Source organism: Diadema antillarum, unplaced genomic scaffold (genome assembly GCF_040938485.1).
Source record: "Diadema antillarum isolate AM-2024a unplaced genomic scaffold, OU_Dant_1.0 seq00001547_RagTag, whole genome shotgun sequence".
Lineage (NCBI taxonomy): Eukaryota > Metazoa > Echinodermata > Echinoidea > Diadematoida > Diadematidae > Diadema > Diadema antillarum.
Window position 1 is genome coordinate 135,722 of NW_027272276.1, and position 24,188 is coordinate 159,909.

Genomic DNA, 24,188 nt, shown 5'->3' on the forward strand with positions numbered 1-24,188 from the left:
TCACAACTACCACTTTCCGTTCTGATAGAAAATTGATCTTCTATCAAATATCAGTACATTTTTAATTTGTTTTCGTAGTCTATAAGTTGGGGGGCTTTTACTTACGCTCACACGCCTGTGAAGTTTTACTTCTCACAGAAAAGACCCCAAAACATAATCAACATGGATTCAGACCACCACCGCCACCAAAAATAAAAACAAGATAAATGAATAAATAGATAAAAAGATGAATAAATAAAAATCACATTACTAGTATGAGAAATGTGTTTATATAAGAATATGCCAAAATATATTATTATGCACTACTCTAGTAATTAATCACACGAAGCACAAGCCCTTTAATTACGGGGGGGGGGGAATTATACTCCCTATATACCCCGTATCTCCTCCACAAGCCCCCCCCCCCCCCCCCCCCACACACACACACACACACCCTGCTTCTGCTTCGTCTCTTCGCTCCTTCAGGCGCGGGTGACGCTACCTCACGCCTCAGTCGTAGCTCACTGACCCTGGCATCTCTCTCTCTCTCTCGTAATATTATGTAGTATACCAATTTTGCTTTCTTGAGGAAAACAAAAGAACAGGGCCCTGTTGCATAAAACCCTTACCACTGGACTTACCGCTCCTTTCTAGCGGTAAGTCTTCAAATTAGCGGTAAATTTTATAATCCTTGAAGCTGATTGGCTGTGACGCCTAATTTTGACGGTAGTTACCATTAAAATTCAACGGTAAGTTTTATGCAACGGGCCACAGAAAAATAAGTTTTTACTCGAAGATGGTAAGATCATCGCAGACTCTGTGCAACTGAGGCAATTAAGGGAGGCCGGTCCACCCCCTGGACCTGGGCCCTGTTTTACGAAGAGTTAAAATTTATTATCATAGTTGATTTCAACTGTAAGTCTATGGCAGCCTGCAGCCTGTGTGGTAAGGAAATTTAAAATCGATTTTATCTTTTGATAAAACAGCTAGGGCCCGTGGTGCCTGTTGTGGTCACGTCGTTATCATGTGACCTCAATGTTTACATCCAATCTACGCACATGCACCCGGTAACCGCGCTGCGGGTGCGTGTTTAGCAGTATGCATAACGTATGCCGAAGATATAATAGGGACTGTGCGTAGACTCTGCAAGTGCAACATACATACCGGTATACCTCCGGCCGCCGCGCTTCAAGTACGCAGCAGCAGTTCTACAGTGTTTTATATACCGGCGATCACTGTCTCAGGAGATCAAGGTGATATTCAGAAGCAAAACAAAACGCCTCTCCTTGGTCTACGCAGCTAACACGCTAGTCATACTCAACAAGTTCACCGCACCTGACTTCAACAAGAAGGAACTGAGGTATGCTTGGTTGGTAAAGCCATAGAAGGTGATTTTATGAGCCGAAATAATGTTGCCAGTAGGGAAATGTCACTGCCGACACTGCCACTGCACTGCCCACTGGATACGATCATGAGGACGTACGGGAGTACTAGCTACTCCTGTATTGCACATGTACTAACCGGGCGTTGGCCTAAACTGTTACTAGAAATCTACTGTAATTTATTGCCATTCGCATTGCCGTTGACATTGTCATTTGGCATTGCATTGGTGATTGAGTATTATTCATATTTTTCCTGGCGTATTACAATTGTTTGTAAACTCTCATAGTCATTGATTTCTAGTCTCGCTCTTATCAATATCATATTATGACTCTCATATTGACATAGGCCTACAGTCTAACGGTTAAAGGACACACCTTCGTAGCTTCATTAATCATAAATCACATGTGTATCTGGATTGAGTGAATCAAATGCAGTAGGGCCTAGGCCCTATCTTAGTTTTTATAGTAGGATTTTAGAAATCTAGAACACAGAGAGTTTGAGGAAAATTGGACAATCTGTTCAAAAGCAGCTCGAATCAGCTCGAAAACCATATCCTGCAGCAAGTCCATGACATCCGACATCCGTTGCCTACTTTGTAGGAGTCACTATCTCTGATGACTTGAAGTGGGAGAAGCATGTTGCAAAGACCACACAAAAGGCGAACTGGGTTCTATCCCTCCTTCGGAGAGACCTCTACTTATGTCCTGTCAACGTTAAACGAACTGCCTATACTTCACTCGTTAGATCACTTCTTGAGTACGGTGCCACTGCCTGGGACCCATATCTACAAAAGGACATAAACAGACTTGAAAGTGTTCAAAGAAGAGCTGTCCGATTCATAACAGGGGATTATGTGTCCAGAGATGATGGCTTCATCACAAACAAGCTGACCGAATTGCATCTACCAAACTTGAAGGAAAGAAGAAGGAAACTCAAACTCACCCTCTTCTTCAAAGTGGTCGGGGGGCTGGTGCCAGCTCTCCCAATTCAAACATTTGCTCAACCTACAAAACCTAGACGACGTATCCGTGTTAAGCAATTCACAAACTGTGATACTGTAAATATTTTAGATAGACAAGTGACAAATAACAGTAAGTGCTTTAATCAAATAAGACTATAAAAGCACAAACAGAACAATTCAGAAATTCATTCTTCCCATCTACTGTCATCGAGTGAACCACCTCAGTGACACCACTATCAACTCACGATCAATTGCCTCATTCAAAAAGGCCATCGATAGAACCTCCTAAATACCCCTGCGCCCTCTCTCGTCCGATGCGTTATGCCCAGTAGGGCCCTGCATCGTACACATCCAGAACCAGAATCCAGAAAAGTTCTGAATTTTTGAAGTTTCTGCATAGTCCCTGCACTACAGCTTGTGTCACATGTGTAATGTGTTGCAATTGCAAGTACAATTGTAGGCTCCTACAACGATATAAAGAAAATATAAGTTTGTAAACTCTCATAGTCATATGTGACCCTGCACCTCAAAACAAACAAAAAGTCGCCAGACATGAATTTTTAGTTAAAACCATATTCTGAAAGAGCAGACTAAAATGATGTATAACTCAAATCAAATGGACTCTCCTAACCTACCTAAATATTGGAAAGAAAGCACAAACTCAGGAAAAGTGTGAACTGAGAAAAGGGGCTCTGAAGTACAGTGTCTATTCAAGCGCGTAATCTTTACCAAACCGTGCTGGCTGTGTGATGAATGGGACAAAAAACAGGAAGTAAACCACCAGAGTAACAACAATGAAGGGATTATCAGATTAAAATGAAATTGAGCATGCCTCATTAACACATTCTGCCCATAATCAATGCCAACTTTCAAAGCAGTAGCACTATCCTTTCAAAAGTTATTAGAGTTGAAAGTGAAGAGTGTGGACAAGATTTTCAGAAATGAAAAAGGGATTTTAAAGACACACCTAATCACACTATTCTACCAAAAATGTTCGAGATAAACTGCTAAAAGAAAACACACTTTCCTGCCCGTTTTGTGATACCAAATTTTAGCATGATGTAAAAGAAGACTCTCTCTTTCAGAATATATGAAAAAGTCAAGTTCGGCTAGGTTGACCCATTTCACTTATTTTCAGTCCTCACGCAAAATCATTGTGTGCGACTTTATGTTCGTTTTGAGGTGCACGGTCACATATATAAGGTAAGGAGAAGTCCACTCCAGTAGTAAGGAGAAGTCCACTCCAGTACACTTGTAGTTAAAACCACTACAGAGAGCTCTTTGGATGAGCATACCATGGATACAAGTTACAACTTGTGGTGTATGCAGCAGAATACTCTTTGGTAGAGATGACAGTATTGAATGCGAGAGATGCCAGAACTGGTTCTGCATGAGCTGTTGCTCTCTGACACCAGATGAATTCAGTCTGTACAACAGTGTATCATCTGCACACTGGTATTGTACATCTTGTGAGGCCAAGGCATTGGAAGCCGTGAAAACTGACCAAATCGTAGAAGAACGTTGCAGGAAATTCCTCGGAGGGACACTAGAGAGGTTAGACAAATTGGAGGCTACTTATAAGTGATAAATGGTGTAAGGTGGAATACTTGTGTAAAAAACTTGAATCCGACATGAAGGACTTGAAAGACACCATAAAGTCTAAGGACGTGAAAACTCATAGCGATGTGCTTGAAACTTATAGTGATGTGCTTGAATCTACCGTCGAGTCTATCGTCCAAGAAAAGATGGCTGAGGACAGGGAAAGGTAAAAGAGAAAACATAACATCATTATACAAGGTTTGTCAGAATTTAGTTCTGAGGATCCGAAGGAGCACACATACCACAATACAGCCGAAGTCTGCCAAGTCTTAGAGTATCTCGAGATGGACTACGAAGTTAGGCGATTGCAGCGGCTTGGAAAGAGGAACCCTGAACAGGAATCTGAATCAGAGAAATCCTGCCCACGCCCCCTGCTGGTAGAGTTCTCAACTGTTGAATTTTGTACCGCCACCAAGGCAAGGGCAAGCAAACAGAGTCAAGAATGGTAGATAAGAAAGAAAAAGAATCCAGATCATTGTAACTTTCAAGTTTCGAAAAGAGTTTAAATGGTTCAATACAAATCCAAGCAAATTAATATGCAAGTTAACGTAAGGAAAGTTTGAATTTGATTCATTTTGAATAGAAGATTTATTGATGCAATTACAGTAAATACATAAGAAAAAGAAAATCAATTGAACAAGAATGATTTCCCAGAATTCTTTCATTTGAATGGGGAAAAATGAGGTAAAAGTGTATTTCTGTTGCCATGTTTTATGTATTACAGTTGAACCTCTATTATCCGGCCTCCCTTTATCCGGATCTCTCTATTATCCGGACGCAATCTCGCCGTGATTTTTTTTTTAAATAATTACGGGAAGAAAGGGGGATTCCCAACTCCTTGAGAACTCCTACCCAAACACACATGAATTACATATTACTTCCAATATGATTAACATACTTTGCATCAAATTTCCTTCCAAATTGCTTACCTTCAGACATTTCAACATCCCGAAACATCCCCAAATGTAACGATGAAAAGGTTGCAGTATACACATTACTACATGTGATACTACAATGGGCTACATCAGTACATGTGTATGTATATGTACATGTATAAAGCATTGAGTCTCCCGTATCCGGCCAAATCCCTTATCCGGATGAGCCCCGGTCCCGACTTGTCCGGATACGAGAGGTTCAACTGTAATTAAATGTTCTATGAGCACCGGTGATCCAAGAGATTGGAATTACTTAGATGATTCCTTTGTTTTGAAGATACATGTGATGAAACTAAGCATACATGCAGATAACATGTTAGGTTGAACATTTAGCTCATTTTATTTGATAGAATCAGTATAATTGGCTCAACTTTTAGTCATGAATGACACTTGTCACGTAAGTCACGCTCATGTGTCACACGAGTCACTTTTTTATATGCCAATTGAGTTAAAATGAAAAGTCAGCAGGATAATGAAATTTTGACTTATTATTGCCTCATGTCTCAAAATTGAATGCAGAAAATTTTGTGTACCTATAGGACAAGTACTTTCTTGCAAAAATCTAGTCAAGTACAGCAACATCAGGATTCCTCAATAGTATGGGTCACGTGAGTCACAACAACAACAAAAAAAAGTTAAGTATCTCTAACAAGAAGGTCTTCATATCAAAGATTTCTATGAACCAATGTGAAGGATCAATTCATTGATTGAGGAAGTACTCTACCTAAACAAGTTAAAATTTTGTATGTCATGTGAGTCACAATGGATGGGCTGAGAAGGGGGGGGGGGAGGTTGCAAGAAGGGGTCTAAAGGGAGTCTTTTTTTCTTCTTCTTCTTTTTTTTTTGCTTGTCAGCTGACTGGACTGGGAAGTGTCACCAGAAATACTTTTTTTTTTTTGCCCATTCCCCCTTCCCCCTTTACGGAATTCCTGGATCTGCCACTGCCATTGTTATTCCAATTCAAGGAGCTGTCGTCCACCCATTCTCAGAACAATGCAGCCTCCTGTTGGATCTGACACAATGTAGTAGGATCCATGCTGATTTTACTTGTACTTGAATGCTAATTCATTTAATTATGATAGTGAGACTGTTGTACATAAGTGTATCCTAGGTACCACCTCATGACACACAGCCTGAGTTCAGTAGAACTTCTATAGCTTCGTGTAAGAGCTGCAACAAGGGATTAGGCCTACTTTACTGCATCAAGAATCAGGGTCTAGACCTCCTGTGACATCCTACATGGTAGTTTAATCTAAGTAGATTCCAACTCGCCATGAAAGTAGACATCCTAACAGTTCTAATCATTTGAGTGTGTAAGGCAGCATGGAACTTATAAAGTTAAGTCGCTCTCAAGCCCTCTTTTGACGAAAGTATACAATATCTGCATGTTTATAATCAAAGTAAATTACAGTGTGACTTTTGCATATAATGAGATTTAAATGCATGTCAGCTGTTTACAATGAAACAAAACATAATTTAGATGAAGAAATGCATGGACAAACTGTAGAAACTCTAAATGAATTGTGACCAAGAAAAAAAGTAGGAAATAGAGGGAACTGCTAAAATATACACCAGCAGTCATTTCCGGTGATACAGCCATTGGTTTTCTGTCTCAAGAGCTCTGTTACATGGACCTAAAAGAGCAAGTGGTTACCCTTTTTGTCGAGCCCACCAGAGGTGAGGGGAGACTAAGGGATCGCCTGTGCTACCTCGAGGGAAGAGGGGTCATACAAAGTTTCACATTATGCCATATATGAAGGTCACCTCAAGGTCAAAGCTCACAGGCAGGGGTCAATGAACTTTAGGGCCCAATGTTAAGTTTTTATGGCGCGTAGTATGGGTCATAACTTTTGATCCACAACTCCATTTGTGACCTAACTTGCATGGTAGATGTCCCTTGGGGAGTGGATGATTACCACAAGGTCAAAGGTCACAAGCATGGGTCAACAAACTTTTAGAGCCCAATGTTGAGTTTTTATGGCACGTTTCTATTATGGGTCATAACTTTTGATCCATGACCATCTAGGTCCGTTTGTGACTAAACTTGGATGGTAGATGTCCCTTGGGGAGTGGATGATCACCATAAGGTCAAGTGTCACAAGCAGGGGTCAACGAACTTTTAGAGCCCAATGTTAAGTTTTTATGGGGCGTTTCTATTATGGGTCATGACCTTTGATCCATAACTCCATTTGTGACTAAACTTGGATGGTACATATATGTATGTCCCTTGGGGAGTGGACCCTAACAAAAACGTCCTGTGGTACTCCCTGTGGTACTTGTCGGTACCACACAATGTACCACACACTTGTAATGTTACCACAGGAACTGTGTGGTATTGTACCACAGGCTTGTAGGGTACTCCCTGTAGTACTTGTCAGTACCACACAATGTACCACATAAATAAATGTTACCACAGGAACTGTGTGGTACTGTTTTACAGGCTCATGTGGTACTCCCTGTGGTACTGGTTGGTACCACACAATGTACCACACAAATATATGTTAACACAGGAACTGTGTGGTACTGTGTCACAGGCTCGTGTGGTACTCTGGGATGTACCACAGGGCAGTACCACAGGACAGTACGGTAGATGCGATGATCACCACAAGGTCAATGGTCACAAGCATGGATCAACGAACTTTTAGAGCCCAATGTTAAGTTTTTATATCGCATAAATTCTATTATGGGTCATAACTTTTGATCCATAGGTCCGTTGTGACCAAACTTGGATGGTAGATGTCCCTTGGGGAGTGGATGGTCACCACAAGGTCAAAGGTCACAGACAGGGGTCAACAAACTTTAACCCTGACTAGGCCCCTCGACGTTTCACGCGATGTATCGCTCACGCGAAAAGCTATCGCTGCGACATTTCATAACTTTTTTCTTTCAAGTCTCCCGCATCTTTTGTCACCAAACTTGCGATGCCTGGGCGCGCAGTTCTGAAGTTGCGCATAGTATATGTACGTGCATGTCAGACCAAAAATTGCTCAAAAACGTGAATTCATGTACAATTTCAATGCAAACTGTGTTTACAGGGAAATTTCATAAAAGCATGATTATTTGGGGGTTTTATTGATTAAATCAATTAATAACATGTTTTCTTGTTCGGAACAATGTCGCAGACAAATTTCATCGAAAAAACAGTGAAAAACATAAAGTCGAAAAACAAAGAAATACGTAAGAAATTCAAAAAACAATGAAATACTTCAGAAATTTTTTCTGATTGCAAAATTGTTTTCTCTTACATTTGCTAAGGACACTGAAAAGAATATTTACAAAAAAATGTGCCTGTTTTGAGCTTCATTTAATGATTTAAATACCAAATTGTCTCATTTCATGCATCGTTGTACATAAATTAGCATAATTTAGCATAAATGATAATTTTTCACAAAATTTTCTTCATAGTAATTTAGATTACATCATAGGCAATGTGTGTGCCAATTTTTGTCGCGAACGCGCGGTCGACGGCCAAGATCTGGAGGGGGGGCCTGGGAGAAGAAGTACTGAAGAAGCTACACAAAGTGTTGGTGTTAAAGTCAATGCTTTTTCATGAAGCTAGAAAAGTGAAAACATGATGAAGTTTGTTTCTGTTCTCTATATTACCCTAAAACACAAGTGTAGTAGTCTCCTTACCCAGCGATGACGGAACCAACATTTTCAAAAACTTTTAAAACCCCAGAGAGAAATGTGGATTGAGTGAAAGCAGTGCAACATTTAGTAAAACACATCAGTGAAAGACTGAGGAAAATCGGACAAGTTTTGGTGTTGGAACCGCTGGATGAGGAGACTACTTGAGGTGATGACGTCATGTGTGGACAACAATGAAAGAAAATATAAAAGGGAAATCCACAAAAATTAACTTTTCTCACATAATGAAAGAGCACTTGACTAACCACTTTCAGAAAGCAGGGGGAATATTGCTACCCTTAGCAAATGTCAGTAACAAGTTGATGGAATTTGCAATTTTCTTGGAAAATATTTTTTTTGTAGAATTCCCTTTATATTTTTTATATTGTTGTCCACACATGACATCATAACCTCTAGTAGTCTCCTCATCCAGCGGTTCCAACACCAAAACTTTAAAAATTCATAACTTTGCATCGATCGCCTGATTTTGCTCAAACTTCAGTGATGTGTTCTACTGAGGTTGCTGCTTTCACTCAATCCACATTTCTCTTTGGGATATTTTCCTAAAACTTTCACTAATGTCTTCTACCAATGTCACTGCTTTCATTCAATCCACGTATACTGTGGACTCCAATTATGACAAAGTTCTCGGGACCGGCAGTTTTTTTTCGCTATATCGAAGTTTCATTATACCAAATGAATGAAAAATAGAAAAACATAGAGCTGATAATGTTGCGGCCTGAATTTGTGTTTCACTGTAAGCAGAATTTCATTAACCATGTTCGTTATAACAGGAGTATACTGTATTATGGCTTTAGGTCCTTTTAATATTTTTTTTATCAAGTATAAGATTTTTAGCAAGCAGTATGAAAGTGTGAGTAATGCATTGGATGAGCACTCCTATCAGGAACTACTCTATTAATGATCAGCGACCGACAGAAAGTCACAAGTGTTTAAATGCTGTCTTTGAACCACAAGTGGATGTATCACCCCCCGATACACAAATCATACCCAAACATGTGACATTACTGATTCACATAGTCTTCATGCAGGCTTGTTTTTTTTTCTCTCTCTTTTTGACATTTAACGCTGCTAGGACTCCAACCCCAAGCATTGAAAAATTATGCGAATGCATCCACAATATTACATCTATGATCTAGGCATAGTGCTCATTACGAGTGCAGAGTGGAATGTCTCTTGCAGCTGGGGTTATAGATGTTATCTGGTGTTATCTTAGCCTTATATTTTAACACAATGACAAACTATGCAGTTGGCTGAGAGGAAAGCAAAAGGAAATACATACATCTTTAGTGGGAGACTCATATAGCTAGAGTAGGAGAGTGAGAGAAATATGGCCTCTGAGGCTCTCCTCCTAAGCTGTAAAGTTGGACGCGTGGTCTGAGGCCGATCCATGTTTAAACAGGGTCCATGAGGACTGTCGTTGCTCAAGCTGGCCCCAATGCTCATGTGTATACATCCATAAAAGGCGCGGTCAGACTGACAAAAGATCGAGAGGTTTAAGATCGCGAAGTTTGGGCCATTGGTACGCACGCAAGAAAGAGTGCGCCGTCCGATGGTTAGTGATTGTGACGTAACAAAGCACATTTGTACATGACAATGGCCCTCTCTTCGGAGACACCGCCCGCAAACAGATCGAGAAGTTTCACGGGAAGTTTGCAGTCACACTGGCAAGACTTCGAGATCTTAAAGATTGCCGTCTTTAACTTCGCGATCTTTTGCCAGTCTGACTGCACCTAAAGCGGCCTCTGGCTGCCTTTCATGTGTAACAGGGGTCATGATTCGAGGAACATATTCACTGATTAGCAAGCAGGCGTAGTTATGACTTTTTGATGTACCCAGGTGGGTAACACATGAAGCTCATTGAATCAGGCCATCCTTCTTTCCCATCATTATCATGTTTTTAAGAGCTTTCTTTTTAAGAAAAATTTTTAAGAAAAAGAAAGATCTGCATATATGTATGCAGTAAGGGGACACAACAGCTAACTCTAACCCTAACCTTGCTGTTCGATACAAACTATAATTTGTATTGTTTGTGTCATACATTCTTACCCAGACACAGGCCATTAAGTAAATGCCCTGAAGATATAAAGCACTGATGGAAGAAAACATTTTCTCCACATCAGGACACTTCTTTTTTTTTTCTTTTTTCTTTCTTTTTTTTTTGGGGGGGGGGTAGTCATTTTCAGGTTATTTTACCTGCAAAGTGTTATACATGTAGGCCTACTCTGCAGTGGATATCGAACCATCCAAGTGAAAGAATCAGAATACCTCAAATACCTAGCTTTTTATTGATGAGCATAACATTGATTCTCTTGGTTTCCACTCTTTTTTTTTTCTTAGTGACGAATTTCACCCAATGTACGACACAATTAAGGCCTCACTGATGATATATTGTGGGATATCGAAACGTCTATGGTTTCAAAAAGTCTGTAAATTATGAAAACTCACCAAAATGTACTTCAAGCAACAATAATTTGACTTTGCCACTGGGTAAGGAATTTGTGATAATTTTTTGAAGTCCATATTATTTATTGGAGATTTCAGTGAAGGCTGCTTGAGAGGTTGTGATAGTTTTGTTACTGATACCATGAAAGAGCTCCATTGAGCATGGGCATCAAACTTGCATTTCTCTTAAACTTCAGATGAGTGTAAAACCCCCGTGGGATCCTTGCGTAACCTGGTAAAGAGTAAAATTTCTTTAACTAGTTGTGACATTTGTTTCTGCTCTGTCTGTTCATTCATATTTCACCATGAAGATTGGAGATGACAAGCATGGACACAAAGTTAGCTGTTGCGGAAGAGTGCTGCAGGCTGCCAACCAACAAAGCTTCCCTGGAAGAAAGATCTGCAGAGAAAAATGGAGAAAATGAGCAGGAGCAAAGGGTGACTTGTGATATTTAAGAATCCATACTTCTAAGTGTAAAGTACAAACACGACTTAGCATTCCTCTGGATGAATTTCAGACCCTGCCCCTTTAAATCCACACAAGACATTTGTTGATTCTCCTATGAAATGGGCCAATAAAGTTCATTGGAGACACTAAACCATGATATAACTCCTGAAAAGCCTTCAATTCCAGTCACTCTGACTTGCTCTCAAGAGAAACTATGACACCCTGCAGGCAGGATGGCCACATGATGCCATGTTGGATCATCAAAACCGTTTATATCAACAATCCTTGTTTTGGATATTGGTAGTCCAATTTGCCCATACTTCTTGGGTTTGATGCTTGTAAATTTCACAGCCTTTATTCCAAACAGTATTCTGTTATGAACCCCCCCCCCCCCCCCCCCCAATGTTAATCATACCATTATAGCTTGTAGGAAAGTTTCAGGAAGATGTTAACCTTGTGAATGCATTGTGTGTTTGTCAGCAGGGAGGCTGGGTGACCCATTACTGTGAGGTCTTCACCAAACTTGCCCTCATTGTGGGAGGCTTTATCATCGTGGTGGGAGCTTTTCGTAACACCGTCACATACTACTTGCAGCTCTTCTGGGGTGTGTCTGGTGACTTCTGGATGAGGCAATGGGGAAAGATTTATGATTTCTTTGAAGGTGATCACCTCAACATTTCACTAGGTATGTATGAGCTTTTCACAAGTTAATATGTCAACACACTGAATGGAATCATAGTTCTGTTTCTGTAACTTAGCAATGTCATGTTTCTGGTTGTCTCGCCCACGTAGTGGAAGCGGACCATACAATGTAGGTTTCACTTTTTCGGCCTGCATCGTCAACAATTTGGTGGTCACTCTCTCTAACTTTCCACAGCTTTGAGCTGTGACCACCAAACTGACACTACAGGTACATAACCTGAATAATGCCAGTCAAGTTTGAATATTGATGAAGTCCAACAAGATAAAAGTTCTAAACGGCTGCAAACTTTCCCTGATAAGCACTGTACTCACAGTATTGTGGTGTATTCTCAATAACTTTCCATAGATTTGAGCTATGATCTATGAGTTTAAGTAATTGCAATAATGGAACAGTTATGTCCGACCACATACAGTACATTCACTAAGTCTAGAAATAGTATAAAACATGGTGTTCAATAAAATTTAGGGGCTGTTATTATCTTTTTCTGTACAATATAAAGCCATTCACTTTGCAAAACAACAAAATTTCTATAGCACCTGATCATTTATTATTTGTCCTTTATATCTTGAATAGTACGTATATGTCAGACCAGCGTAACATACGTTCACCCCAAAATTTTTATTTTGGCATGAATTCTAATGCATTGCTTGTTTGAAGTATTCTGCAGAGGCAAAGATATCTCATTAAAGTATTCTCAAAGATCATATTCTCTTGGGGGGTAATGCACATTGGAAATAGAAAATAACGTGACATCCCTGAAATGTACACTTTTACCTTTGAAATGCCCCCATGCATTTTTTTTAGAATGATTTCTCATGAACATGATCATCATATCTTTTACATGTCTCCACTATTGCAAAGGTCTGTATATACAGTATGCTAGCATGAAACTTTGCCAAAACAGTATGTTCGTTTACTTGCATCTTTCAAGGAAGACAATCCTTTAATCCAAATTTCTAAACAGCAACAATAACAAGAACCAATAAATGAAGTCAAGTGCATTTGGTGATGTGCTGCCAAAAGTTGCTGTTGACTTTAATTCTGAAAATAATGTGTTCAGTCATTTATGTTTACTTGCAATTCTTTTGCAATTAGCATTCCATTCAAATCCTTTGTCAGCTTACAAATAACGTGGAGTGGAGAGGAACAAATATTATGGTCACTAGTTCCAGACAACTGTTTCAAAGTCACCATCATGTATGCTATGGATATCAACATGGAAACATTCATAGGGTTGATGCTCTGCTTTTTGACTGGACATGTTTCTTGATAATTGATTAATACGTGTATGTGGCTTTCATTTTTCCTTTTCCTCTATGAATTTTTTTTTCTCTTTGAGTTGGATTTGGCTCTTTAACTTGGACTTGCCTTTGGGACTTGTACACGCACAATTTGTAGATGATAGTGATGACAAGTTGAGATGGTTGGCATTTTATACAAAGAGAAGGGTACCAGTATGAAACAGAAGTCATTTTCTGCCATAGTCATTAAATTCTATATGCACAGGTCTCGGTGCGTTATCTATGGGAATAGTGTGCAAAAGGTATACGGGCAATAATTTTCTGACTCATATTTGATTAGCAATTTGAGCTGATGAACAATATTTTGAATGGTATCCTGTACACTTCTGTGGAATAAAACAGCTACAAAAAAGTTTATGTAGCAGTGATGTAAAAAATGCAAAGCAAATTGCAATGCAATACCAGGAAAACCCAATTACCCCTTCGCATATATGACTATGGAATTGTTCAACCCTCGGGGCTGGGCCTCATGGGTTTAGAGTCGATTCCTGAAGTATGTCATGAACACTTTTCCTACTGATGTGCAAAAAGAAAAAAAAGATCATCATGGTCTGTTTTACAGAACGATGGACAAGGTTTTTCCAGAAATCCATTGTTTTAATTGTATTGCTGTCAATTACTGGCACTAGGCAGATTTTCAGGATGCATTTCATTTAGGTTTGTTGTAGACGCAAAGCCATGCATCAGTATACAAGTGATGCATATCACAGGTCTGAGTGCATCAGTCAGAATTGTGTGCATAAGGTAAAAGTTCTATGGAATGCTTAACCCACAAGGCAAAGCCGAGTGGGTTTAGGCTAAATTCCATATTTACCGCATGCACACTATATTCCACCTATTGGCACATGTCTAGCATTGCTAATAATAGCACTCAATATTTCAGTGGATTAAAGCCACTTTCCATTGCCTCTCGCTTTGTGGGGATGAATTTCCTTTCAAAGGCAGAGACAGTACAAAGACTACAATTTACTTGATGTAGTTAATATGAGAGTACCATGATATGGTTCTTTCTGTTGATCTTTGTGAGCCATCAGCTGAATTTGTTACTGGATGAACAGTACCTATGTATTTAATGTTTTGAAATTGCCCATAGGTTTGACTACTTTCAAAAAAGCAAAAATAAGTGCTTGAAATTTGTTTTATAATTTGAACATGATTGTAATCCAAAGGGAAAATTACTCTTTGAATAGGCATTTGTGTCCCATATATTTACATGTGGGTTTACATTACATAGCCTGATAATTATTGTTATGGCCTTCTGCACATGATCAATATGCCTGCATTGCATACTTATCTTTGCAGCTGCTGAAAGTTTCCTGATTATTCAGTATTGGATTGTCTGTGCATTCTTCTTGACTGTGGATATCTACAAGTGGCCCTCTGTCTTGCTGCGTTACAAGATCCAATCAAACCAAAATGACCCAGTAAGTACATGACACACTAAACCTGCACATGGTCCTATATACCACATTCAATTTTATTAAACATTGTGTTTACAAGTACTTTCTATTCATAAAGATAGAAGGAAAGAGAAAGAGGACTCTTTATTAGTGGGAGAGGGGATGAGGCACCAAATAGAAAATAAGCATACAGACCCATTGGAGAAAGGCCATCGTGGTATGGAGGTATTAATTGTTTGTTTAGGAAGTGCACTAATATTAGCACTTACACACTCTTTGTCAAAAGTATTTTCCTCTCCATCCAAGTTTGTAGTGGGGGGGGGGGGGGTAATGGGGGCTGTCCTGATTTCATTCTTTGCAGAAGTCAGAGTGGGGAAAAAGGAAGATTTATCCCTTCAACCTGTTCCATGCCAAATTCTGAAATCCCCCTAGATTTAATACACAGGTCGCCAGGTTCCCCTAGGGAATGGAAAACTGTCCCAAGAAAATAAATTGGTTTCTACCATTCTGTATCACTGAGGTTGTCAAATTATCCCTTATTAGCTGCCTCAAGTTTGAATGTAGCTAACTGTTTATAGCAGCATCTTCAAAGTGTGAAGCTTGTAGACTGTGGTGGTTAGAGTGAACCCTCTGAGCCTCATCTGTAACATGAATATGGATTGTGGTGCATTTCAAATTGAACATGTTCTGCAAGAATAGGACACTGTATGAAATAAACAAGTTGTTGGAGGGCCACTATACTTCTATAGACCGATTCTAAGAGGCGATTCGTGTATTATGGCCCTCTATCGGCATGGGCAGTGCCAGTACTGCGGTGTTCACGCCTAACCCCCCCCCCCACCCTTCCACCCCTTTCCCTACATTACAATTCCCTACAATGATGCACGCGCACGGAATGAAAAACTGATGCATGGTTGTTTTATTCAATAGGCGTCTCGTACTGAGTGCACGAACGCTTGCTTAATGCGCGAACCTTTGTTACAAGTGCGTGTACTCCTGCTACAAGTGCGCGATAAACATGTTTACCACTGTGACTCAGTCTGCTTGTCTGCTGCCCTCTACAAACCTGAATCAGTCTTGTTGTAGCTGTAGTGATTAGTAAACATGATATGAAAAACAAAAAGCTTTTTTTTGGTTGTAGCATTATTGGATAATTCTCATGTTTACCATACAACTGCAAATGGAAGGAAACTGACCAGAAATGGATGCAATTTATTAGTGGAAAATGAGCAAAGAAAATGAGATTCCATCGGGATTCAAAACCTGAGACCTCTGGATTACTAGCCCGGTGCTCTATCAACTGAGCTATAGAAAGCCCTATAGTACAGTTTGTGTTCATTCCAGAAACCCTTAATTCTCCAATACCTTTGGCAATCCCAAAATGTCTTTAGTGCTGTTGAATGTATTGAAGTGTTGAGAGAAGACAAGCTTCAATGTATTATTTTGCCACAACCTGAGTGAGTGCAAAATCTTGTCTGTGTTTTAATCAACAGATTCCCCCTGGCAAGCTGAGGAGGGCTGTTCTGACGGTCATTGCTAACCAGACAGTGGTTGTCTTGCCTTTAGCTTTGGCTGTATATTATTACATGGGATGGAGGGAGTGTGGCTTCAGTCCAGCAGAGTTACCCACCTTCCAGTGGGTTATGATTGAACTCTTTGTCTTCATTATTATAGAGGAGATGGGCTTCTACTACTCACACAGGTACCTGAAACTCTCTCATTACACATTACTACTCACACAGTTAACTCACACCACTACTCACACAGGTATCTTTTATGACATACTACGTACTACTCACACAGGTAACTCACACCACTACTCACACAGTTAACTCACACCACTACTCACACAGGTAACTCACACCACAACTCACACAGGTAACTCACACCACTACTCACACAGTTAACTCTCACCACTACTCACACAGGTAACTCACACTACAAAGAAACCCTTATTACGCCTAGCTCACACCTTTGTGTTTCGAGCTTGCGTATTGCCCGAACGCAGTCTAATGCATCCTAACATAGTACTACGCAATGAAACAAGCTAATACGAGGTCAATACGGAGACTAATGCAGAGGCTTTGCGTTCTAGCTCGCTAGTTTGAATTTTTCAAATATCTGCAAATGAACGCAAGATCAAAATCCATACGAGCTAAGACGAGGGACAACCAGCTAATGCGAGCAAGGACGAACAAGGACGAGTGACAACAAGCTGCTTAACGCAAGCCAACGCAGCTTTACTTTGAACTGCATTTCACTGCGTATGGTTGCGATACCTGCTCGCCTCACCTCGCATTACCTCGCTTTAGCTCACATCACCACACACTATTCTTAGTACTCTGCTCGCATTTAATAGCAAGGACCATTGCGGATGTAGCTCGCTACATTGCGAATCTAGCTCGTCCGTCGCTCGCTCCCCTTCGTTCCTCCTCGCCTTACCTCGTTCCTCCTCGTTCCTTTTCGATGCTGCTCGCTTTAGCTCGCTATGACTGCATATATATATCTGTGAATACAAAATCTAGTTGAATTTGATTGAAATTTACTTATTTGACATGAGAAACACAATATGCTTAACAAATCATGAAGCTTTTGTAATGATTGTGTGCTTTCAGCAACATCCGATCCAAACATATCATTTTTAAAAACGCCTTGAACTGAGTTCCCCGCTATTATTGTAGATTTTGTGGAAAATCCTGTTTTTCTCAAAGTGTATTTTTAGTACCACACATATGTATCACAGAAAAGTAATTTTGTGGTTTTTTTTGTAACCAGTAGTATGCTCTGTTCTATTCTCAACAACTGCAGGTATATCAATAGCAAGGTTGTCATTCCTGTTATGGTGACCATAGGCAAGCCATTCTTAAAATTTTTGAAAAAAAAAATTTTTTGAAATAACCTGTAATAAAAAAATGTCTTGACCAAAGCGACAGTTGGGTGACCTTTTAATAAGGAAAAGTTGACTTTAGACCATAAAAACAACATCAGAATCAATTTCATTTACCCAGCAAACCTCTAATATAGATTTTGAAAATGATTGTGAAATGTTAACCTTTTTTCAATGCAAGTGACTTGAATTTCAGATGGCGGCCTTATTGGATTTGGCGGAGGGCGCCCTTCTTGGCGCCCATCAAAAATGGAAATATTAAAGGGAAGATAAACCCCAAGAACAATGTGGATTGAGTGAAAGCAGCAACATTAGTAGAACACATCAGTGAAAGTTTGAGGAAAATCGGACAATCGATGCAAAAGTTATGAATTTTTAAAGTTTTGGTGTTGGAACCGCTGGATGAGGAGACTACTAGAGGTTATGATGTATGAGTGGACAACAATACCAAGAAAATATAAAGAAAATTCTACAAAAATCCATTTTCCATGAAAATTACAAATTCCATCAACTTGATATTGACATATGTTAAGGGTAGCAATTATTTCCCCTGCTTTCTGAAAGCGGTTGGTCCATTACTCTTTCATAATTCTAGAAAAGTGAATTTTTGTTGAATTTCCTTTATATTTTCTTTGTATTGTTGTCCACTCATACGTCATATCCTCTAGTAGTCTCCTCATCCAGCGGTTCCAACACTAAAACTTTAGAAATTCATAACTTTTGCATCGATTGTCCAATTTTCCTCAAACTTTCACTGATGTGTTCTACTAATGTTGCTGCTTTCACTCAATCCACATTGCTCTTTGGGTTTACCTTCCCTTTAATGGTATGGGCAACATGTGTACCAAATGTGGTGCTTTTGGAAGAATTTGAACCAAACGTCCTTTGTGCCCCCCCCCCACAAAAAAAAAAATCCCTGCAAAATGTCAAAACTTTTCAGTGAAACTCTCTACGAGCTTGTATGCAGCAGGGCGAACTGATACGCAGCGAAACGAGCCGGAACAAGCAATAGCAGAGACTCCAACCCCAAGCACCTTCTGATCTGGAGATTCTCCCGCCTGAAACCCCTAGCAAACGGGAGATTCCAAGTTGATATGCGCGAAGCGCGAAATTCATTGCAGCCGGGGTCCAGTCTATCGTTCTAGATGGTCTCTCGTGCTATCTAAGGCTTATTTTTATGCCTCCGCCACGAAGTGGTGCCGGAGGCATTATGTTTTCGGGTTGTCCGTCCGTCCGTCCGTCCGTCCGTCCTTCCGTCCGTCCGTAGTAAATTTTGTGGACAGGGTAACTATCAAAACCTTTTAAGGTATCCTAATGAAACTTGGCATGTATGTGTATTAGGGGGTGAAGTTGTGCCTATCAACTTTTGGGTGCACATGGTCAAGGTCAAAGGTCAAAAGGTCAAGGTCAAATACGTAAAATTTCACTATTTCCTCCATATCTATGCAATGCCTGAAGATATTTTCTTGAAACTTAGTGTATACATGTATTACCCAATTAAGATTCTCTTGTGAAAGTTTTGGGTCATGAGGTCAAAGGTCAAAGGTCAAAAGGTCAAGTTAAAATATTAAAACTTCGCTTTTTTTCTCCGTACCTTGGAAATTGTTCAAGGTATCTTCATGGAACATAGTATATAAACATGTACTGACTGGCAGTTATTATCTAGAGAATCTAGGGTTCATAGGGTCAAAGGTCAGGGGTCAAAGGTCAAGTGCAACACTTCAAATTGTCACTATTTCCCTCATATTTATGTAATGCCAGCAATTTTTTTTTTTTACACTTGGTGTATGCATGTATAACCTAGATTATCTGGAAAGTTTTTTTTCTCTCTTTTTTTTTTTGGGGGGGGGGGGGGGGGGCGGGGGTTTGCCTCAAAGGTCAAAGATCAAGGGAAAGTGCTGAACTAACTTTTTCCTCCATATCTCAGAAGTGGCTCAAGTTATCTTGAAACTTACTACGTATTTATGCATGTTCTGCCTGACAGTGATTATCCTATGAATTTTAGGGTCAAAGGCCAAAAGAAAACGGTAACAGTGTACTTTTCAATACAGAAATTACACTTTTTCTCCATACCTTGAAAATTACAGTATTCATACACTTATGAATGGGTCAAAGTCAAGTTAAAGTCCTTGAATCCCCAAATACATGCTCTCCTATTCATCTAATTAAACCTAGGTAAAGGAAGGTGAACATTCAACACATTTGTGACAAACATGTAATTTCAATATTTTGCCAATATTGTGAAAATGTAATTATGCATTGTCCACATATACTATAGACCTATTAGGAGAATCATGCATTATGGCGGAGGCATAGCAGTCGCCTTAGCGACATTTCTAGTTCAACATACGATACAGCAATAAGTAAGAAATCCTTTCCTAACGGGAGACACAAAGCCAGGGCGGGAGAAATCAAATCTCAAGCGGGAGAACGGGAGATTGTGCAAAAATGGGCTTTCGGTGGGAGATATCCCGTCGAAAGCAGGAGAGTTGGAGTCTCTGCAATAGTCTAGTTAAAGCGAGTGGATGAGCAGTGAAACGGGAAAAAAAACGAGTTAATGCGAGCTGCTATCGAGCAACGAACGAGTGGCGAACGAGGTACACGTGCAACGGGGTGAACGATCTTCGTATTGAATCGTACTGTTACGAGAAATGAAGCTGGAGCGAGGTGAAAAGCAAACTTAGGCAAGCATAGGCAATCATTTTGTAAAAAATAAACAAGCTACAATGCAACAATGTGACTGCTACAGAATATTTTGCCCCGGAGTGCTGCGTGAGGCTACTTTAAGGCAGTGTTCGGCTAACGGAGCTATACGCAGCTAAAACAGCAAGGGTGTGAGTGGGCTTTACACACTACTACTCACACAGAGAACCCTTATTACATACTGCTACTCACACAGGTATCTCTTATTACACACCACTACTCACACACATACGTGTACCTCTTATTAACTCCGTCAAGGGAGGAGGTTATGTTTTTGTTACCATTGCTTTGTTCATTCGTTCGATCGTTCGTTCGTTCGTTCGTTCATTCGTTTGTTTGTCCGTGTGCAAAATAACTCTAAAAGTAGTTAACGGATTGGGATGAAACTTGCAGGAAAGGTTGAGAATGGCACAAGTATTAAACAAACGATTAACTTTTGGTAGTGATCCGAGAATTTTTTGGGAATTTATGAAGGATTTTTTATATTTTGGCAAGTAGGGTCAATGAACTTGGAGTTCAGGCTGCGCGTACTATTTGAGGTTTGCATGTGCACACTAAAGTGCGGGCTCTAGTTTCTGCTAGGGCGAGGCGCGCATGCAGCTGAGGGTTTTATGACGTGACAAAGGCTTCTATATTGGGAAATCGGGCGACTTTCAGCACACTTTAAACACTTCAGCATGCTATAAGTACGTATGGGGTGGACATATCTCTATGGAAGAACAAGATCAGTGATGGAAATGAGCTGCATGCTTGGCGGAGGTCTGCGCTCTCAGAGTGCTTCTCTAGCTACATACTACTACTCACACAGGTAACTCTGACTACACACTACTACTTACACAGGTACCTCTTATTACATAATATACATATGTAGCTACTACTCGCACAGTCATCTCTTATCAGATACTACTACTCACACAGATACCTCTTATAAACACCACTTCTCACAGAGTTAACTCTCAATAAGGCCGCAATGCCGGATAAGCCGCATCTCGACTTTGGTGATGAAAAGCAGAAGAAAAAAATCAGAGGGATTTTGTTGTGATCAAAACATGATTTTCTACATTATTTTTCTATTGATGGAAACGTTGTTATTTCTATGTATTTCCACATGTTTCCTACCGATAACAATAACAATCGGCACATTGCATAGTCCTATACATGATTATGTGTGTCGGTTGAAAGGGGATTCTCTTGAGTTGGAAAGAAATAGAGTAATTTGCTTGTGCTGGCGTATAGGCCTCACCCAGACTTTACTGCTTTATTTTTGCTAAAAATAGTGCGGCCTTATCGCCGGCAAATATGGTGCTGTTTTTTCCTTATCCTTCCTTGTTAATCATCAAGTCACAAATTTAACTACAGACGGCAGAAATCTGTGACAGTTTCTATGTTCTTCATTTACCACCTTCTTTGGTCATGAATTGAATTACTTACTTTAGAATAAAGAGTACATCTTAACCAGAAAGTTGAAATCAATTTGTCTAATGTGAGCTCTTTTTATGGTGTAAAAGTTTGTTCATTAAGTCAAACTTAGTCAGGTGAATTTATCTTTTACAGAAATTGACATTTGGTTCAATAGTGTAATGAATTGATATTTATTATCAGATAGATGCATGTCAAAAAAAAGGTCAACACAGTTATTTGATTTACTTATAAAAGGAGCTTATTAAGGAGAGTTGAATGATACTAAAAACTTTCATCGGCTGGGGATGATGATTTGAATGGGGATGGGGAGTTGAATGGTTTATCTGGCAATCTTCTGTGCAGTTTCTCTCTTCCAATTTTTATGGAGATACATGTTTCTTTCATCTGCAGTGCAGTGAATTCCCATATGATAATGATCAAGTGCATCTAGTTTCATCTTAATGAGACTCTAATATAAATCTCTCTTCTTTGATACAGGTTGTTTCATCATCCTCGTCTCTATAAATACATCCACAAGAAGCATCACGAGTGGACTGCACCCATCAGTGTGGTAGCCATCTACGCACACCCAATTGAACACATCGTTGCCAACACTCTGCCTGCAATCATGGGGCCTATGGTCATGGGTTCTCATATTGCCACTCTCTGTATGTGGCTCACAATTGTACAGACGTCGGCTATCATCTCTCACTGTGGCTACCATTTTCCTCTACTGCCCTCGCCTGAAGCTCATGACTTCCACCATCTTAAGTAAGCCTTGTGTTATAGTGCTACATGAGTGATGGGAATTAGCAGTGCTTAATGGGTACAGGGGAAACTCAGTACAGGTGGAACCTGATATAACAGACACTTGCATGAAGAGATACTGAATATTGTAAGAACATTTCCACAGTCTCAATTTTTCTCTCATGCAAGTCAGTGTATTGTGCATATTATGCTTGTAACAAAACCAATAATTTAAGCCAAATCTCATAACTTCCAAACAAAGCAGAACAAAAAGAATTGAACTTATTGAAGTGAGAGTGAAATACCCACTTCCTACATAAACATTAAAAGCTATAAAGAGCAGCAAAGGTTGGTATGACTTACCTCACCAAACTAGGGACAGTCAAAGGCAGATAATATGACTTACCTAGCCAAAACCAGGGCACTGGATTTCTACACATCTTAAACAGTTTGAAAGCCTCCATTTCATGATCAGTGCAGGTGTGAGTGCTGGCAGTGGGTAGGCATCAGAATATGATATTTCTTCAACCATCATGATGATGATTAACCCCAGAGAGTTGTGTATTGTGTAGAAAAGTTATTGGAAGGAATAGCACTGCATTTTGACTTTCCTGAGATGAGAGAAGATTAGTGTACTGCAAACTTTTGATGCTTCCCAGGTTTCAAGTCAAGGTTATAATAGCTTCTTTTACTGGTATATTCACAATTTCTGTAAATCCACGTTTTGATTCTGTCTATTAGGTTCACCAATAATTATGGCACATTGGGCATCTTGGACCGTTTCCATGGGACTGACAACCTGTTTCGGAAGACAAAGGCCTACCAGCGACACTTTCTCCTGCTTGGGCTCACTCCAGTTGCTCACACCTTCCCTGATGACCCAAAGCACAAAGCAGTCCCATGCAAGGAGGAGTGAATCATTTCTAGGGTGTATCTTGGAATGTTGCTCCAGTTATAAAGCTTGTAGTGCAATTGTAGAGCTTAACAATTCACCACATGTATGAAAAGCAATGTCTAAGTATCCTAGTACAACACATTAAAGGAATGTAATATGTATGCATACTGCAAAATTATTCAACTTATTTTGTTCTCGAATACATAGGTTAAATATTCCATTTTAGATGCTTAATGTTTCATAAATGAATGAGATGTGGGGCAAAAGATAACAGCCCACATACCAGAGATATGGTTTGTTGTGTGCATTTGGGGTTTTGGTTGGGTTTTTTTTTTTATGACAGAGCTGTTTAGCATGTTTTTTATCTATGTGGCAGCTGGCACTAGAGTGTGTTTTCTTCATATGATTAATGAATGATATGCTCTTTCTCCATATGACTTCATTTTTCATGTGCCATATTCTTTATCCAACTTGTTACCCCACTTTACAGAGAAGTAGGAATTATTCTAGGACAAGATTATGAGTGTGAATAAATGATCAAAATAAGGCATAGTGACAAGTTAGTATACATCACCTTCTTGTTGAACTGCACTGGTGTCATGTGTTGCTATCAAAGCAAACATTCAATAAGCTTTACTGCACATTGTATTGCAATTTGCTGTGTGTAAGCCTTGGGAGATCTTTTACCATAAGTGTTAAAAGACAGTGATTAAGAAAATCGTGTGTCACCTTACATTAGTCAAGAAAATACAC

The 24,188-nt window shown here is 39.7% G+C and overlaps 1 protein-coding gene across 1 annotated transcript; it reads left to right on the forward strand.

Moving 5' to 3' along the window:
• Positions 1-1,210: 1,210 nt before the first annotated feature.
• LOC139710608 (fatty acid hydroxylase domain-containing protein 2-like) lies at positions 1,211-24,051 on the forward strand. Its single transcript, XM_071622533.1, has 7 exons — positions 1,211-1,339; positions 11,262-11,388; positions 11,882-12,083; positions 14,705-14,826; positions 16,296-16,504; positions 22,292-22,564; positions 23,282-24,051. The coding sequence occupies exons 2-7, from the start codon at positions 11,269-11,271 to the stop codon at positions 23,454-23,456; spliced, it is 1,101 nt and encodes a 366-aa protein (XP_071478634.1). The 5' UTR covers positions 1,211-1,339; positions 11,262-11,268; the 3' UTR covers positions 23,457-24,051.
• The last annotated feature ends 137 nt before the right edge of the window (positions 24,052-24,188 follow it).

What these genes read in the sequence shown, in the direction of transcription:
- LOC139710608 (XM_071622533.1), top strand. Translation starts at nt 11,269, where the DNA reads ATGACAAGCATGGACACAAAGTTAGCTGTTGCGGAAGAGTGCTGCAGG. An exon ending in AAAATGAGCAGGAGCAAAGG is followed by an intron (nt 11,389 to 11,881) that starts GTGACTTGTGAT and finishes GTTTGTCAGCAG; the next exon opens with GGAGGCTGGGTGACCCATTA. An exon ending in TCACCTCAACATTTCACTAG is followed by an intron (nt 12,084 to 14,704) that starts GTATGTATGAGC and finishes TTATCTTTGCAG; the next exon opens with CTGCTGAAAGTTTCCTGATT.